Source organism: Nerophis lumbriciformis, linkage group LG36 (genome assembly GCF_033978685.3).
Source record: "Nerophis lumbriciformis linkage group LG36, RoL_Nlum_v2.1, whole genome shotgun sequence".
NCBI lineage: Eukaryota > Metazoa > Chordata > Actinopteri > Syngnathiformes > Syngnathidae > Nerophis > Nerophis lumbriciformis.
The window spans coordinates 12,751,449-12,771,288 of NC_084583.2; the positions used below are offsets into that span (position 1 = coordinate 12,751,449).

At 38.1% G+C, this 19,840-nt stretch overlaps 3 protein-coding genes across 3 annotated transcripts; all 3 read left to right on the plus strand.

Moving 5' to 3' along the window:
* Positions 1–4,701: 4,701 nt before the first annotated feature.
* Positions 4,702–11,429, plus strand: LOC133576926 (protocadherin beta-8-like). Its single transcript, XM_061930350.2, has 3 exons — positions 4,702–5,600; positions 6,894–7,667; positions 11,409–11,429. Exons 1-3 carry the CDS (start codon positions 5,220–5,222, stop codon positions 11,427–11,429), a joined length of 1,176 nt encoding a protein of 391 aa, XP_061786334.2. The 5' UTR covers positions 4,702–5,219.
* On the plus strand, positions 10,651–14,157 carry LOC133576796 (protocadherin beta-16-like). Its single transcript, XM_061930137.2, has 3 exons — positions 10,651–11,913; positions 13,207–13,977; positions 14,041–14,157. Exons 1-3 carry the CDS (start codon positions 11,533–11,535, stop codon positions 14,155–14,157), a joined length of 1,269 nt encoding a protein of 422 aa, XP_061786121.2. The 5' UTR covers positions 10,651–11,532.
* A 1,282-nt stretch (positions 14,158–15,439) lies between these two features.
* LOC133576939 (protocadherin beta-16-like) lies at positions 15,440–19,727 on the plus strand. Its single transcript, XM_072912401.1, has 3 exons — positions 15,440–16,065; positions 17,359–18,132; positions 19,665–19,727. The coding sequence occupies exons 1-3, from the start codon at positions 15,685–15,687 to the stop codon at positions 19,725–19,727; spliced, it is 1,218 nt and encodes a 405-aa protein (XP_072768502.1). The 5' UTR covers positions 15,440–15,684.
* The last annotated feature ends 113 nt before the right edge of the window (positions 19,728–19,840 follow it).

Sequence of the window (19,840 nt, forward strand, 5' to 3'; positions counted from 1 at the left end):
GTTGGCATTTTGTCAATTACCATTGTTGGTATATTCATTATTCCTTCATTGTTGATACAAATTATTGTTACAGTGTAATAATTCTTGTTACCTGTGGTAATGCCACTATGATACAACATGTGTATTATAATCCTTGAACAAAGTAACAGTGAAACTCATGTGAATAATCACTGAATGGAGAACTGGGGGTGGGATTAAATAAATGATCTTCTTCCCACTCCCTTTCAGGCAAAGCTGGACAATCATGCATTACATACTATATATTACCTTTTGCACAATATTAATCCATATTATTATGTGTTGTCAACGTTGTACTTTTTATGTCATTACCTGAAATAAATAAATAAATGAAAAAAAAATGGAAAAAAATTACATCATACTGTTTTTCAGATTTAGTTTTTATATCCAGTTCTTATGTATGTATTCATATATGCATTGAGATGGTATTTTAAATTATCTGTGCGTCAACCCTGTCTGCGCTCTTATAGTTATGAAATACTATTAGTCAGTTAATCTACACTGTAAAAATAGTCAGTGAATAAAATAATGCCCACTCGATCGCCAGTATATTTACTGTAAAAATGTAAGTGGTACCGATTTTCTATGCAATAATGAACTGTAACAAAAATAAATATCTCAGATTTTTAGGGATAAGCTAAACCAGACATATGTCAATGTTTTTAACTGTGTATTCCATATTACACTTTAATGTTTGACCCATAGCAGCATTAAAGTGACGGTCATCTATGTTGTATTGCTGAAGTTAAAACAAGTAAACCGAGCTGCATTATTTTGTTGCCATTTATAGATCTATCAACCAGTTGTTTTTTTTTATCTTGCCATCTTTTACTGCCTCTTTTTAGTTCACTCTTTACTGAGTGGAGCGTTCCCCACTTGTGGTTTTGTTTTGTATCAGTGGGTGGTGGTGTTGCTTAAGCATTGATGTCTTGTTACTGGTTTAGAGGACATCATCATGTGAATGATTTGAGCATTTATAGCAGACAAGGACTGGTTGTTTTTTGGGGGAGTTTATTATCAAATCAACTATAATGAATGTGGTGGATAGGAAAGCAACGTCTCCATTTTGCTTTTCTGCGTTATGACTTTGTTCAGTGGACACATTTGTTTTTTCCATCCCAGAGGAGATAAGAAAGGGGCTCTTTGTTGGTCATGTTGCAAAAAACTTGGGCTTGTTAGTGAAAATGTTTGGCCCAGCCCTATAATGTTATTCATTTTCTCTACATACAGTAGAAAAAAAACCCAGATTATTTGGCTGTAGTCTCCTCACTGTCGTTCCATATTATCCACCATTGGCGCTGTTAGGCCTATTTTAGGGGGGCTCAAGCCCCCATAAAATATTCTAAAGCCCCCCTAAATAATTTGGTGTTATTTATATATATATATATATATATATATATATATATATATATATATTTTTTTTTTTTTTTTTTTTTTTTTTTTTTCAAATACATGCCGACATATTCATTATAAAGTGGCCCGAATATGAGTTTAAATAAATAATCATATAAACTGTCATTATTCACTCAGTTTCCCCTCACTTCATAGCGTAAATCACCAAAAATTATTCCCGGGCGCGGCACCGCTGCTGCCCACTGCTCCCCTCACCTCCCAGGGGGTGAACAAGGGGATGGGTCGAATGCAGAGGACACATTTCACCACACCTAGTGTGTGTGTGTGTGACAATCATTGGTACTTTAAGGTTGAGAGACCCTTTAGTGTGTCGGTATCCAATCCATTCCACTTGTTCATATAGAAAATGCCCACATCACCTCAAGTCCAGTCCGCATTTTCTCTGCGACCTTGCCTGCGGTCCTTGGACTTGTTCATATAGAAAATGCCCACATCACTCTTGTAGAATCTATATAAAGTAATATACATTAGCCTAATGTTAAAATAATGAAAAAAACATAATTAAATAGATTTGTTTTATTATATTGTTACATTAATAGCTGTTGTATTATTATAGGATGGCTTGTTAAACATTTCATAGGATTTTCAGAGGGAGGAAAAACCAAGACATTTAATATAAAATGTAAAATGAATAAATACATAAAAAGAAAAAGAGAGGAAATGGTTAAAAGCCATCGTCCCGGGGAGCATTTCATTTTGTCCCGTGCATTTTTTAAATAATAATAACAATGAATCATTTCTAAGTCTTTGTTAGCCGTTTGTGAAGTTTTGTGCTCGTGCGCTACGTTCGCTCTCCTGGGGGTTAAGCCCCCCCTGTCCTTAAAAGCTAGTGACGCCCCTGTTATCCACCACGTTACTCAGACACTTTCGGGACAGGGACTCCTATTATGCAAAAGTAACTTGTCTTACTTGTTGGTAGCTGTTTGTATTATTCTGGGATCCCAATAACTCCTGAAAATTTGAAATCAAACCATGTCAATAAGTTTACCCAAAGAGCTTTGAGCAAGTCGGTCACTTGTATCTTATTGTGGTCTAATATTGTAGTCAATATCCTCTTATTGTGGGGGCAGACTGACTTGTACATGCACATGCATGCTAAAATCCTGTGGTGTTGCCATATCTAATAAAAATTGGTCTACAGTTCTACTTTATGTCTGACAGTAGACTTGATGTGGAAGCGTTTAAAAATTACAACGTGGCTGGCGGTGTGGAGATGTAGTGGAAGGTGGCTGGGCCTGGAGGAGGGCTTCGACATTTAAATAAGACTTCCCACAAAAGTCAGAAAACAGCTCGAAGATGTTGAGTTGAGTTGGGTTGAGTTTGAGTTTATTTGTGCTAAACAAAATCCATACAAAAATGTTGACCAAAGCACCACCATTACATATTATGTAGACCACAAGGAGGTATGTTAAATGTTGAAAACAATATCACACAATGACTCCTTTGAAGATAATTGTAATTATGTTCTTTGTTGCTGTCCATGGTGTTAAAATATTGACGTTTAAAGCAGACCTAAACCAATTCTTGTTGAAGAAAAGTGATAGTTATAATCAATTCATGCTTTGTATTTTGCCCACTTCCATATGAACACTAAGCCATTTTATTTACAGTTGTATATTTTCAAAGAGGAACTGAATATGAACTGAACCTAAAGAAAAAAAAACATTAAACATACTTGGCCAATAAAGCTGATTGTGATTTTGATTGTGATGATGATTCTGGCAAAGTTAGGTAGGCTAATTACATAAAGTTTTTGGACCAAAAAAGCATATTAAAATCAATAACAATGCCCTTTGCAATTGTGTTTTGATCCTATTAAAAATACTTCCTTTGTTTTGTTTTTTACAAATAGTTTTTTTAACTTGAGGAACCTGCCAGTCAGAGTTCAGGGTTCGACCGTACGTACTGTTAAAAGGCAGAGCGTGATGACGCAACCTCTCTCTGACTGGATTCCGTTTCAAATCACGGCCGACTGTAGAAGACGAGACCCCAAAATCCTGAGCTTCGACACACATTCAGTCATCTTTGATGTAAATGCAAAAAAAAGTGACACTGCAAAGCTATATTTGAGGATGTTGTCAGGGGCGTCACTAGCTTTTAAGGACAGGGGGGGCTTTGCCCCCAGGAGATGCACAGGATGCGAGCAAATGTTACGCACGAGCGCAAAACTTCACAAACGGCTAACAAAGACTTAGAAATTATTCATTGTTATTATTATTTTTTTTTTTAAATGCACAGGACGAAATGAAATGCTCCCGGGACGATGGCTTTTAACCATATATTTTCTTTTTCTTTTTATGTATTTATTCATTTTACATTTTATATTAAATGTCTTGGTTTTTCCTCCCTCTGAAAATCCTATTAAATGTTTAACAAGCCAACCTATAATAATAAAACATCTATTAATGTAACAATACAATAAAACAAATACATTTAATGATTTGTTTTTATTATTTTAACAATAGGCTTATGTATATTACTTTATATAGATTCTACAAGAAACACAAAACTTAAAAAATAAATGATTTACAATTGCACACAAAAGGTTTTGTGCAGCTTCACTCATTGTAAAGGAAGATAATGTGCTTCGTACACCTGCAGGACCGCAAGCAAGGTCGCAGAGAAAATGTGGGCTGGAATTTGAGTGATGTGGGCATTTTCTATATGAACAAGTGGAATGGATTGGATACCGACGCACGAAAGGGGCTCTCTACCTTACGCTACGAAGTGAGGGGAAACTGAGTGAATAATAACAGGTTATATGATTATTTATTTAAACTCATATTTGGGCCACTTTATAATGAATATGTCGGCATTTATTTGTAAAAAAACAAAACAAAAAAACACCAAATTATTTAGGGGGGCTTAAGAATATTTTAGGGGGGCTTGAGCCCCCCTAAAATAGGCCTAACAACGCCAATGGATGTTGTATTAAACTAAAGTAGAGATCGACTGTAACAATTACCCCTGCAATGATTGGTTACTGTGCATCATTTTACCTGTCAATGCGTTTTTTATCCCACTATTTTGTATTTATTAAACAATGTTTTTTTAGCCCACTATTTTGAATTTATTATACAAGTTTCATTCTTAGTCACTTGGCACTTTAATTCAACTGGGTTTATTTAATAGATCAAATTATTTTCCGGTGCTGTTCGATGCTTGCTTTTTGCAGTTATTCATGTTTTTGTGTTATTTAGTGTCGGAACATTTGTGTTTTTATTGTATTTAAGTTTATTATAATAGTATGTGTTTTAATTTGCAAGCTACAGTTAAATTACTTTTAATTAACTAATTTAATTATGTGTCGGTTATGGTTTAAGTCAAATAAATGTACACAACTAATTCAGCCTCTTCCAATTTATTCTAGTATCCTGTTTTAGTTGTATTGTATTTGCTTTATGTACACTTAGAATTACTACATTTTTGGTGTGATCTGTTTATTTTGCATTTATTTTAAAATGTGAAGAACATTGTTTTGTGCTGGTATTATGTGAACAATGTTGAATATTATTGTGCTGTGGTAGAAAAGGTGAAATTCACCCTTTCGACTCTAAGGGACGCTCTTAGTCAGCATTTGGATTTCCTTTCATTCAGTCCATCACTGACTGTGTAAGCAGATTCGCTATGTGTTCATTTGAGGTTGAGGACGCATTAGAGTGAACAACAAAATTCAGACGTTTTTGGTTAATTGAAGTCGTTTTTTTAGATCTAGAGAGAACTGATGATTGAAAATAATATTTGTCGTTTGATTTAGTGGATACAAATCTTTTTATTTTTTGGGAAAAATGGCACCTCGAAAATGCGTCGTTGACGCACGGTGGATTCGGCGATTGTTGTCTGGACCACGACACCAAATGGGACTACTTCTTTGCATCCTTTATTTGGTTACCACGGTAAGTGGTCAGATTCGTTATTCTATCCCAGAAGAAATGAAGAAAGGCTCGGTGATCGGTAATGTGGCGCAAGATCTTGGCTTGGATGTGAAAAGGCTGCGTTCAGGGCGGGCCCGCATCGTGACGAGAGGAAACAACCAGTACACCGAGCTGAAGACGGACAAAGGGCTTCTCGTCGTTAACGACAGAATAGACCGGGAGCAGCTTTGTGGAGATGTGACGCCATGTAGCTTCAGCTTTGAGGTCATTTTAGAAAACCCGATTGAATTGCACAGAATCATTGTCGAGGTTTTGGATATAAACGATCATGCTCCCATCTTTGCAAATAAAGATGAAGCTCTCATATTTGAAATAAGTGAATCAGCTGCAGTAGGAGTGCGCTTTCCTCTGCAAAGTGCAGAGGATGAAGATGTAGGACAAAATGCATTACAGAATTACATTTTGTCACCAAATGATAATTTTATACTGAATCAGCATGGAAATCCAGATGGCAGCAAATATGTTGAAATGGTGCTCCAGAAGCCTTTAGACAGAGAGCAACGTCCCCGTTTGTCTTTAAAATTAATTGCAGTGGATGGAGGAACACCACAGAGATCTGGTACAGTAAATATAGAAATCAACGTTTTAGATGCAAATGACAACGAACCCATATTTAACCAATCAGAATATAAAGCGGCTGTTATAGAAAATGCAGTGAAAGGAACAAGTATAATTACTGTAAATGCTACAGATGCTGACATTGGTTCAAATGGACTCATCACATATAGTTTGTCCAAAAAGAGAGGTAGTGCGGCACAAATATTTAATATCGATGAAAAAACAGGAACACTGTTTGTGTCTGGTCAACTCGATTATGAAAAGGACAGAAAATATGAAGTGAGGGTGGAAGCAAAGGATCAAGGTGGGCTTACTGGGACCAGTAAAATTATATTTGATGTAATTGATGTAAATGACAATGCTCCAATTATTAATATAATGTCATTTTCAAGTCCTATGTCCGAAGATTCACGTCCTGGTACAACAATAGCAGTTCTAAACATACAAGATGCGGATTCTGACAGAAATGGACAAATAACATGTTCAATAGTTGGGAAAATGCCTTTTAAATTGGAGAACTCTTTAACAAATTATTACAATTTGATTTCAGATTCATATTTTGATAGAGAGTCTATGTCAGAATATAACATAACAATAACAGCCACTGATCTTGGAACGCCCCCTCTTTCTACCTCGACAAAGTTGCATCTTAAAATCTCAGACATAAATGACAATGCACCATTATTTGATAAAAACATTTATTCTGCTTATGTCTCAGAGAATAATTCTCCCGGCATTTCCATATTTGCTGTCACTGCTAGAGATGCTGATTGGAATCAAAATGCGAGAGTATCTTATCTTTTAGAGGACACACAGATAAGTGGCAGCCCTGTTTCTACTTATATTTCTCTAAATTCTGAAACTGGAGTTATTAGTTCTGTTCGATCATTTGATTATGAGCAAATTAAACAACTGGACTTGGTGGTCAGAGCTCAGGATGGAGGCTCTCCTCCTCTCAGTAGCAACGTGAGCGTTCGTATCCTGATCCAGGACCAGAACGACAATGCCCCCCAGGTCCTGTACCCGGTCCAGACAGGCGGCTCGGTGCTGGCTGAAATGGTGCCTCGTTCAGCAGATGTGGGCTATCTGGTGACTAAAGTGGTGGCTGTGGATGTGGACTCTGGACAGAACGCCTGGCTCTCCTATAAAGTGCACAAAGCCACAGACAGGGCGCTGTTTGAAGTGGGCCTACACAATGGAGAAATAAGAACTGTCCGCCAAGTCACTGATAAAGATGCCGTCAAACAAAGACTGAGTGTTCTAGTGGAGGACAACGGGCAGCCCTCTCGTTCAGCTACAGTCATTGTTAACGTGGCGGTGGCGGACAGCTTCCCTGAAGTGCTGTCAGAGTTCACTGACTTTAGCATGCACGACAAGGAGTACAATGACAAGCTGACTTTTTACTTAGTCTTGGCTTTGGCTGTGGTCTCCTTCCTCTTCATCACCTGCTTGCTGCTCATCATATCAGTCAAAGTGTACAGGTGGAGACAGTCTCGCGTCCTGTACCACTCCAACCTCCCTGTCATTCCATATTATCCACCACGTTACTCAGACACTTTGGGGACAGGGACTCTCCAACACGTGTACAATTACGAGGTGTGCAGGACCACCGACTCCAGAAAAAGTGACATGAAGAATATGCAAGCCATGAGTCAAAGTTTAGTGAGTGTGGATGGAGCTGAAGCTGATACACCACATGTGACCAATCAGATGTCAGGAAACTTTTCACAGATGTCAACTTTGGTGAGTGAAATATTTCACATTTATTTATGTGTTTTTATGTGATAAATTGCATTGATTTAAAGAGTGTTGTAATTTGTATTGCTGCTGCACATTGTGTCGACATATAGACATTCAAGCAGACCTATCTTGGAAGATAATTATCATTTTCAATTTACACTTTGTATTTTACCCGCTTGCTGTTGCAAATTGATACACACATTTTTTTATTTTTTTAATAGTATTATATTTTTAAAGATGGACTTAAAATATTGCATTATTAAAAAAAAGGCCATATCACCCAGCCCTACGCCTGTCATCAAATGGCACATTTGATGATCTTTAAAGGGGAACATTATCACAATTTCAGAAGGGTTAAAACCATTCAAAATCAGTTCCCTGTGGCTTATTTTATTTTTCGAAGTTTTTTTCAAAATGTTACCCCTCACGCAATATCCCTAAAAAAAGCTTCAAAGTGCCTGATTTTTAACCATCGTTATATACACTCGTCCATTTTCCTGTGACGTCACACAGTGATGCCAACACAAACAAACATGGCGGAAAGAACAGCAAGCTATAGCGACATTAGCTCGGATTCAGACTCGGATTTCAGCGGCTTAAGCGATTCAACAGATTACGCATGTATTGAAACGGATGGTTGTAGTGTGGAGGCAGGTAGCGAAAACGAAATTGAAGAAGAAACTGAAGCTATTGAGCCATATCGGTGTGAACCGTATGCAAGCGAAACCGACAAAAACGACACGACAGCCAGCGACACGGGAGAAAGCGAGGACGAATTCGGCGATCGCCTTCTAACCAACGATTGGTATGTGTTTGTTTGGCATTAAAGGAAACTAACAACTATGATCTAGGTTTACAGCATATGAAATACATTTGGCAACAACATGCACTTTGAGAGTGCAGACAGCCCATTTCAGGCGCGCTAAGAACATATATTTTTCCACGATTTCAGCACTCAGGTTAACCATACCTAAATAGACACAAAATACTGCACTACACAAGACTACCCGAATGTACTCGAATGATTGAAAAAATAAATGTTTTTAAGCTAAATTATTGGTAAACACAGTTTATGTATAATAATTTACGTAAAACCACGAGTAATGAATAAAGTTTTCATCAATTAATATATTCTGTAGACATACCCTCATCTGCTCTCTTTTCCTGAAAGCTGATCCGTCCAGTTTTGGAGTTGATGTCAGCATCTGCTTTGAGTGTCGCAGGATACCCGAACAATCTTGCCATCTCTGTCGTAGCATAGCTTTCGTCGGTAAAGTGTGCGGAACAAACGACTGACCATTTCGTCGGCTTTCCCCACAGCCTCGTATTTTGAACAAATTCCGTCCAATTTCTTGCCACTTTCGCATCTTTGGGCCACTGGTGCAACTTGAATCCGTCCCTGTTCGTGTTGTTACACCCTCCGACAACACATTGACGAAAGTGAGAAAATGGCGGATCGCTTCCCAATATGACGTCACAACGAATAATAGAAAGGCGTTTAATTTGCCAAAATTCATCCATTTAGAGTTCGGAAATCGGTTAAAAAAATATATGGTCTTTTTTCTGCAACATCAAGGTATATGTTGACGCTTACATAGGTCTGGTGATAATGTTCCCCTTTAATATCAACTTGAATTGTCCTGCTTTTGTGACCTCAATATTTTTTATAATGTCCATTGTGCATTGTAAACAATGCAAGCATGATGACAATTGCACACCTTTTGGAACAATGTACATTTTTATATGCTTGTGTCCGTTTTGGCAAGAAAGAACAGCAAACATTTTGTTGGGTAAAATCCTGTTTTTAGCACTCTGGTGCTCCCTGACAGGAGACACACTTCTTCTGGGGGAGGTAAAACCTATTTAAATATGCATTCCAAAGAATACGTTTCAAATAGTGTCATATGTCTCACTGGGGTGAGTTTTTCCTTGCCCGTATGTGGGCTTTGTACCGAGGATGTCGTTGTGGCTTGTGCAGCCCTTTGAGACACTTGTGATTTAGGGCTATATAAATAAAGATTGATTGATTGATTGATTGATGTGGAAGTCCATGTTATGACAATATATGATGAAAAACTTTTGAAACCAGTATCTTCAATGTCAATACAAATATATAGGTTTACATTGATATACAAATATGAGCACACTTCTTCTAGGGAGGTAAGAACTTTGCTGTAATAACAACAAATTGACACTTTTTTGGGCAGCGCGGTGGTACAGGGGTTAGTGCATGTACCTCACAATACGAAGGTCCTTGGTTCGATCATAGGCTCGGGATCTTTCTGTGTGGAGTTTGCATGTTCTCCCCGTGACTGCGTGGGTACCCTCCGGGTACTCCTCCAAAGACATGCACCTGGGGATAGGTTGATTGGCAACACTAATTTGGCCCTAGTTTGTGAATGTGAGTGTGAATGTTGTCTGTCTATCTGCGTTGGCTCTGTGATGAGGTGGCGACTTGTCCAGGGTGTAACCCATACTTGCCAACCCTCCCGAATTTTCCGGGAGACTCCCGAAATTCAGCACCTCTCCCGAAAACCTCCCGGGACAAATATTCTCCCGAAAGTCTCCCGATTTTCAGCCGTAGCTGGAAGCCACGCCCCCTCCAGCTCCATGCGGACCTGAGTGAGGACAGCCTTTTTTCATGACGGGTGGACAACAGGGTTACAAGAATTAAATCATCCAGACTAGAGATAAATTGTATTATTATGTTTATCTTACCTAAAAATAAATATATTTATTAATCTAAAAAAAAACTAAATACATTTTTACTATATTTTGCTAAAACATCAAAATTAATTGTATTTTTATTTGTATTTTTTCCTGACTCCTTACTACATCCAGCCATAGAATTATACATTATAATAAACATATTTGAAATAATTGATTTTAAATTATCATAATAATTCATTTCAAATGACCATATTTAAATATTAAAATAATTGCTTGTTTATCAACAACTTTAGCATTTTATTCATTACATTTTGAAACTCTCAGAACCCAAGTTGTTATATTCCTTAATATTTATTTATGCAAGTTTGAAGTATCAATTATCTAAACACAGTTTTGTTTGCATATTTTCAGGATGTAGATATCTATATCTATATATATGTATGAAATACTTGACTTGCTGAATTCTAGCTGTCAATATACTCCTCCCCTCTTAACCACGCCCTCAACCACGCCCCGCCCCTCCCCAGACCACGCCCCCCACCTCCGGAAATCGGAGGTCTCAAGGTTGGCAAGTATGGTGTACACTGCCTTCCGCCAGAAGCAGCTGAGATAGGCTCATGCACCCCCCGCGACCCCGAACGGGACAAGCGGTAGAAAATGGATGGATGGATGGACTAATTCAAATCTGGCCGGGAAAAAAATAAAATGACATGAAGTTTGGTAGGCTTATAGACTGCTTGAACAAAAATACTTTTATTAACAACAAAAATAATACATATTGTAATTTCGTTTTGATACCATTAAAACACCAAACAAATAATTATTATAGTCATACATGTTTTATGGTGTGAGCTCTTAATTTATCATTTATCTGAAAATATGAAGAACATTGATTTTGACAGATAATGTATTTAATGTGATAATGTTCAGTGATATTTATTGTGCAGTTGTTTAATATAGATGTGAAATTCACCATTTCGACTCTAAGGGACGCTCTTGGTCAGCATTTGATTGTCGTTTCGTTCAGTCCATCACTGAATATGTAATGAAACAGCCTCGCTGTGTTCATTTGAGGTTGAGGACGCATTAGAGTGAACTATATCCACACGTTTGTGTCCATTTTGGATCTATAACGAACGGATATTTTAAAAGAAGATCTGTCGTTTGACTTACTGGATACGAGTCTTGTTATTGCAAAATGGCACCTCGAAAATGCGTCGCTGACGCACGATGGATTTGGCGACTCTTTTCTGGCCCACGGCACCAAATTGGACTTATTTTTTGCATCTTTTATTTGGTCACCACGGTAAGTGGTCAGATTCGTTATTCTATCTCTGAAGAGACAAAGAAAGGCTCATTGATCGGTAATGTGGCGCAAGATCTCGGCTTGGACGTGAAAAGGTTGCGTTCAGGGCGGGCCCGCATCGTGACGGGAGAAAACGTCCAGTACACCGAGCTGAAGACAGACAAAGGGCTTCTCGTCGTTAACGACAGAATAGACCGGGAGCAGCTTTGTGGAGATGTGACGCCATGTAGCTTCAGCTTTGAGGTCATTTTGGAAAACCCGATTGAATTGCACAGAATCATTGTTGAGGTTTTGGATATAAACGATCATGCTCCCATCTTTGCAAATAATGATAAAGCTCTCATATTTGAAATAAGTGAATCAGCTGCAGTAGGAGTGCGCTTTCCTCTGAAAAGTGCAGAGGATGAAGATGTAGGACAAAACGCATTGCAGAATTACATTTTGTCACCAAACGATCATTTTATACTGAATCAGCATGCAAATCCAGATGGCAGCAAATATGTTGAAATGGTGCTCCAGAAGCCTTTAGACAGAGAGCAACGTCCCCGTTTGTCTTTAAAATTAATTGCAGTGGATGGAGGAACACCACAGAGATCTGGTACAGTAAATATAGAAATAAACGTTTTAGATGCAAATGACAATGAACCCATATTTAACCAATCAGAATATAAAGCAGCTGTCATGGAAAATGCAGTGAAAGGAACTAGTATAATTACTGTAAATGCTACAGATGCTGACAGTGGTTCATATGGACACATCACTTATAGTTTGTCCAAAAAGAAAGAAAGTGCAGCAGATATATTTAATATTGATGAAAAAACAGGCACAATTTATGTGTCTGGTCAACTCGATTATGAAAAGGACAGAAAATATGAAGTGAGGGTGGAAGCAAAGGATCAAGGTGGGCGAATAGGTACCAGTAAGATTATATTTGATGTAATTGATGTAAATGACAATGCTCCAGTTATTAATGTAATGTCTTTTTCAAGTCCGCTACCGGAAGATTCACCACCTGGTACAACAATAGCAGTTCTAAACATAAAGGATGCAGATTCTGACAGAAATGGACAAATAACATGTTCAATAAATCGAAAAATGCCTTTTAAATTAGAGACCTCTTTATCAAATTATTATAATTTGATATCAGATCAGTACTTTGATAGAGAGTCTGTTCCAGAATATAACATAACAATAACAGCCACTGATCTTGGAACGCCCCCTCTTTCTACCTCAACAAAGTTACATCTTAGAATCTCAGACATTAATGACAATGCACCATTATTTGATAAAAACATTTATTCTGCTTATGTCTCAGAGAATAATTCTCCTGGCATTTCCATATTTGCTGTCACTGCCAGAGATGCTGATTGGAATCAAAACGCGAGAATATCTTATCTTTTAGAGGACACACAGATAAGTGGCAGTCCTGTTTCTACTTATGTTTCTATGAATTCTGAAACTGGCGTTCTTAGTTCTGTTCGATCATTTGATTATGAGCAAATTAAACAACTGGACTTGGTGGTCAGAGCTCAGGATGGAGGTTCTCCTCCTCTCAGCAGCAACGTGAGCGTTCGCATCCTGATTCAGGACCAGAATGACAACAACCCCCAGGTCCTGTACCCGGTCCAGACTGGTGGCTCGGTGCTGGCTGAAATGGTGCCTCGTTCAGCAGATGTGGGCTATCTGGTGACTAAAGTGGTGGCTGTTGATGTGGACTCTGGACAGAACGCCTGGCTCTCCTATAAAGTGCACAAAGCCACAGACAGGGCGCTGTTTGAAGTGGGCCTACACAATGGAGAAATAAGAACTGTCCGCCAAGTCACTGATAAAGATGCCGTCAAACAAAGACTGAGTGTTCTAGTGGAGGACAACGGGCAGCCCTCTCGTTCAGCTACAGTCATTGTTAACGTGGCGGTGGCGGACAGCTTCCCTGAAGTGCTGTCAGAGTTCACTGACTTTAGCATGCACGACAAGGAGTACAATGACAAGCTGACTTTTTACTTAGTCTTGGCTTTGGCTGTGGTCTCCTTCCTCTTCATCACCTGCTTGCTGCTCATCATATCAGTCAAAGTGTACAGGTGGAGACAGTCTCGCGTCCTGTACCACTCCAACCTCCCTGTCATTCCATATCCGCCACGTTACTCAGACACTTTGGGGACAGGGACTCTCCAACACGTGTACAATTACGAGGTGTGCAGGACCACCGACTCCAGGAAAAGTGACATGAAGAATATGCAAGCCATGAGTCAAAGTTTAGTGAGTGTGGATGGAGCTGATGCTGATACACCACATGTGACCAAGCAGATGTCAGGAAACTTTTCACAGATGTCAACTTTGGTGAGTTAAATATTTTACCATTCTTTGTCTGTTTTCCATTTGATAACTTCCATTGATTTAAAGAGAGTTTGTTTATTACTACTCTCCATGCTCAGCAATGTTGTGGTCGGCGAAGGGAACAGTGTTCCTCCTGGTGACGTCACAGAGCACGTGACTGGCCTGCACTTTATCTCCCGGTAAATCCGTGAGATGTATACTGTTTTGATCATTTCTATTTACTCGCAAATGTTGCAAGTTTTTGGTATTATAAATCAGTTACCGATTGTCCCTTTTGAGGTCGCGGGGGTGCTAATAGGCAATATGTTTTTCCATTATGCTAGTGTTCATGAAAGCTATGAATGGTCATTGATTTAGTGCTGTTGCAAAATCTGGTATATAGGAGAAGAAGAGTTCATTTTTTCTGATCCGAGACAATATGTTAAGATTTTAAAATGCCTGAAAAAACAACAATAGGGAATGAAGAACGACACAATCGCAGAGTTAAATGGAAGCGTAACAGAAGTCATTTTTATTTCATTATTGTGTCTGTATAATGCACTATGTAATACAATAATACACTATAACAATATTTATTTTAATGCATGCAGGCAGGATGTTAAATTGTAAAGCTCATGTGGTTGGCTTTGGAGCGTTTGACGAATGTAATGTGTGATGTGACGGTGAGAGAGGCAAAACTGGATATAAACAATTGTCTCAAAAAAATAGCTCAAAAATTGAGTTTTTCCCTTGTTCTTATTTTTTCGTATACTAATTGTATATATTATCTTTATTTTTGTCATTTTAATGTCCCTCGTGCATTTTGTTTACACTCTGAGTGACTTTTGAGTTAACTCATAATCAGAAACAGAATCAGAATCGTTATGAATATTTAACAAAACATGGCTTACATCATCATTCATAAACCCCCAAGGAGTCGAGACAGCTAAATATTACACCAAAACAAGGTGCCTCTAAGACCAGTTTTATTTTAAACATATATTCACGATATTTGAGTAGGGGTCCCCCACACAATAGCAACTTTAGTGTGGAGGTCATTGGCCCAATAGACGTTGAAGACACCTGCTATAGGACAATAACGATTATATTCCATGCTGACTTTGTTTTGTTTTTTTTCCACCATAGCAAATCAACAATATTTTACAGTATAAATATTTTAAAATAGGGACTGAACATGAACTACATATGAAAAAAAGTACATAATATCAAGTTATAGGAACATAAAACAATTTTGGAAATGAATGTTACATGATAAATAATGCATTTAGTAATGTTGTTTTTATATTATTCAATATATTGCCTTTGTATTATGTCAACCAATTATTTATCTGCCAGATGATTAATTGGCTGAACTCGTATTTTTGCATTTATCTAAACAATGGAGAACAGTGTTTTAGATTGATCATGCATTGTATGTGAAACTGTTGAGTAATATTGGTGTACAGTGAGAGAATATAGATGTGAAATTCACCATTTCGACTCTAAGGGACGCTCTTGGTCAGCATTTGAATTTCCTTTCATTCAGTCCATCACTGACTATGTAATGAAGCAGTCTCGCTGTGTTCATTTGAGGTTGAGGATGCAGTAGCGTCAACAACAATATCCAGACATTTTTGTTCATTTTAAGTCGTTTTGGATCGAAAATGAACGGATATTTTAGAGGAACATTTGTAGTTTGATTTACTGGAATACTTATCTTTCTATTGGAAAATGGCACCTCGAAAATGCGTCGCCGACGCACGATGGATTTGGCGATGGTTTTCTGGCCCACGACACCAATTGGGACTGCTTATTTGCATCTTTTATTTGGTCACCACGGTAGGTGGTCAGATTCGTTATTCTATCCCAGAAGAAATGAAGAAAGGCTCGGTGATCGGTAATGTGGCGCAAGATCTTGGCTTGGATGTGAAAAGGCTGCGTTCAGGGCGGGCCCGCATCGTGACGGGCGAAAACGTCCAGTACACCGAGCTGAAGACAGACAAAGGGCTTCTCGTCGTTAACGACAGAATAGACCGGGAGCAGCTTTGTGGAGATGTGACGCCATGTAGCTTCAGCTTTGAGGTCATTTTAGAAAATCCGTTAGAATTGCACAGAATCATTGTTGAGGTTTTGGATATAAACGATCATGCTCCCATCTTTGCAAATAATGATAAAGCTCTCATATTTGAAATAAGTGAATCAGCTGCAGTAGGAGTGCGCTTTCCTCTGAAAAGTGCAGAGGATGAAGATGTAGGACAAAATGCATTACAGAATTACATTTTGTCACCAAATGATCATTTAATTCTGAATCAGCATGCAAATCCAGATGGCAGCAAATATGTTGAAATGGTGCTCCAGAAGCCTTTAGACAGAGAGCAACGTCCCCGTTTGTCTTTAAAATTAATTGCAGTGGATGGAGGAACACCACAAAGATCTGGTACAGTTAATATAGAAATATATGTTTTAGATGCAAATGACAATGAACCCATATTTAACCAATCAGAATATAAAGCAGCTGTTATAGAAAATGCAGTGAAAGGAACTAGTATAATTACTGTAAATGCTACAGATGCTGACAGTGGTTCAAATGGACTCATCACATATAGTTTGTCCAAAAAGAAAGAAAGTGCGGCAGATATATTTAATATTGATGAAAAAACAGGCACTATTTATGTGTCTGGTCAACTCGATTATGAAAAGGACAGAAAATATGAAGTGAGGGTGGAAGCAAAAGATCAAGGTGGGCTTACTGGAACGAGTAAAATTATATTTGATGTAATTGATGTAAATGACAATGCTCCAATTATTAATATAATGTCATTTTCAAGTCCTGTGTCTGAAGATATGCCTCCTGGTACAACAATAGCAATTCTAAACATAAAGGATGCTGATTCTGAGAGAAATGGACAAATAACATGTTCAATAAATGGAAAAATGCCTTTTAGATTAGAGACGTCTTTAACAAATTATTACAATTTAATATCAGATCAATACTTTGATAGAGAGTCTATGTCAGAATATAACATTACAATAACAGCCACTGATCTTGGAACGCCCCCTCTTTCTACCTCAACAAAGTTGCATCTTAAAATCTCAGATATAAATGACAATGCACCATTATTTGATAAAAACATTTATTCTGCTTATGTCTCAGAAAATAATACTCCGGGCATTTCCATATTTGCTGTCACTGCCAGAGATGCTGATTGGAATCAAAACGCGAGAATATCTTATCTTTTAGAGGACACACAGATAAGTGGCAGTCACGTGTCTACGTATGTTTCTTTAAATTCTGAAACTGGTACTCTCAGTGCAGTTCGATCGTTTGATTATGAGCAAATTAAACAACTGGACTTGGTGGTCAGAGCTCAGGATGGAGGTTCTCCTCCTCTCAGCAGCAACGTGAGCGTTCGTATCCTGATTCAGGACCAGAATGACAACAACCCCCAGGTCCTGTATCCGGTCCAGACTGGTGGCTCGGTGCTGGCTGAAATGGTGCCTCGTTCAGCAGATGTGGGCTATCTGGTGACTAAAGTGGTGGCTGTTGATGTGGACTCTGGACAGAACGCCTGGCTCTCCTATAAAGTGCACAAAGCCACAGACAGGGCGCTGTTTGAAGTGGGCCTACACAATGGAGAAATAAGAACTGTCCGCCAAGTCACTGATAAAGATGCCGTCAAACAAAGACTGAGTGTTCTAGTGGAGGACAACGGGCAGCCCTCTCGTTCAGCTACAGTCATTGTTAACGTGGCGGTGGCGGACAGCTTCCCTGAAGTGCTGTCAGAGTTCACTGACTTTAGCATGCACGACAAGGAGTACAATGACAAGCTGACTTTTTACTTAGTCTTGGCTTTGGCTGTGGTCTCCTTCCTCTTCATCACCTGCTTGCTGCTCATCATATCAGTCAAAGTGTACAGGTGGAGACAGTCTCGCGTCCTGTACCACTCCAACCTCCCTGTCATTCCATATTATCCACCACGTTACTCAGACACTTTGGGGACAGGGACTCTCCAACACGTGTACAATTACGAGGTGTGCAGGACCACCGACTCCAGGAAAAGTGACATGAAGAATATGCAAGCCATGAGTCAAAGTTTAGTGAGTGTGGATGGAGCCGATGCTGATACACCACATGTGACCAAGCAGATGTCAGGAAACTTTTCACAGATGTCAACTTTGGTGAGTTAAATATTTTACCATTCTTTGTCTGTTTTCCATTTGATAACTTCCATTGATTTAAAGAGAGTTTGTTTATTACTACTCTCTATGCTCAGCAATGTTGTGGTCGGCGAAAGGAACAGTGTTTTCCTTAGTGACGTCACAGAGTATTTGACTGGCCTGTTTTTTATCTCCCAATAAATCCGTGAGATGTATATTGTTTTGATCAAATATTTTTACTCACAAACGTTGCAAGTTTTTTGGTATTATAAATCAGTTACCGATTGTCCCTTTTGAGGTTGCGGGGGGTGCTAATAGGCAATATGTTTTTCCATTATGCTAGTGTTCATGAAAGCTATGAATGGTCATTGATTTAGTGCTGTTGCAAAATCTGATATATAGGAGAAGAAGAGTTCATCTTTCCTGATCCGAGACAATATGTTAAGATTTAAAGATGCCTGAAAAAACAACAATAGGGAATGAAGAATGACACAATCGCAGAGTTAAAATGAAGAGTAACAGAAGTCATTTTTATTTCATTATTGTGTCTGTATAATGCACTATGTAATACAATAATACACTATAGAAATATTTATTTTAATGCATGCAGGCAGAATGTTAAATTGTGAAGCTCATTTGGTTGGCTTTGGAGCGTTTGACGAATGTAATGTGTGATGTGACGGTGAGAGAGGCAAATCTGGATGTAAACAATTGTCTCAAAAAGCTTGCACACAAATGGAGTTTTTCCCTTGTTCTTATTTTTTCATATAATAATTGTATTTATTATCTTTATTTTTGTCATTTGAAAATCCCTCATGCATTTTGTTTACACTGTGAGTCACTTTTGAGTTAACTCAGAATCAGAAACAGAATCATTATGAATATTTAAGGTATAAGATCTTATTATAAAACAAAACATGGCTTTTATCATCATTCATAACCCCCCAAGGAGTCGAGACAGCTAAATATTGCACCAAAACAAGGTGCTTCTATGACCAGTTTTATTTTAAACATATATTCACGATATTTGAGTAGGGGTCCCCCACTCAATAGCAACTTTAGTGTGGAGGTCCTTGGCCCAATAGACGTTGAAGACACCTGCTATAGGACAAAAATGATTATATTCCATGCTGACTTTATATTTTTTTTTCACCATAGCAAATCAACAATATTTTACAGTATAAATATTTTAAAATAGGGACTGAACATGAACTACATCTGAAAAAAGTACATTATATGAAGTTATAGGAACATAAAACAATTTTGGAAATGAATGTTCCATGATAAATAATGCATTTAGTAATGTTGTTTTGATATTATTCAATATATTGCCTTTGTATTATGTCGACCAATTATTTATCTGTCAGATAATTAATAGGCTGACTTAGTATTTTTGCATGTAAAAAATGAAGAACAGTGTTTTAGACTGATCATGCATTGCATGTGAAACTGTTGAGTAATATTGGTGTACAGTGAGAGAATATAGATGTGAAATTCACCATTTCGACTCTAAGGGACGCTCTTGGTCAGCATTTGAATTTCCTTTCATTCAGTCCATCACTGACTATGTAATGAAGCAGTCTCGCTGTGTTCATTTGAGGTTGAGGATGCAGTAGCGTCAACAACAATATTCAGACCTTTTTGTTCATTTTAAGTCGTTTTGGATCGAAAATGAACGGATATTTTAGAGGAACATTTGTAGTTTGATTTACTGGAATACTTATCTTTC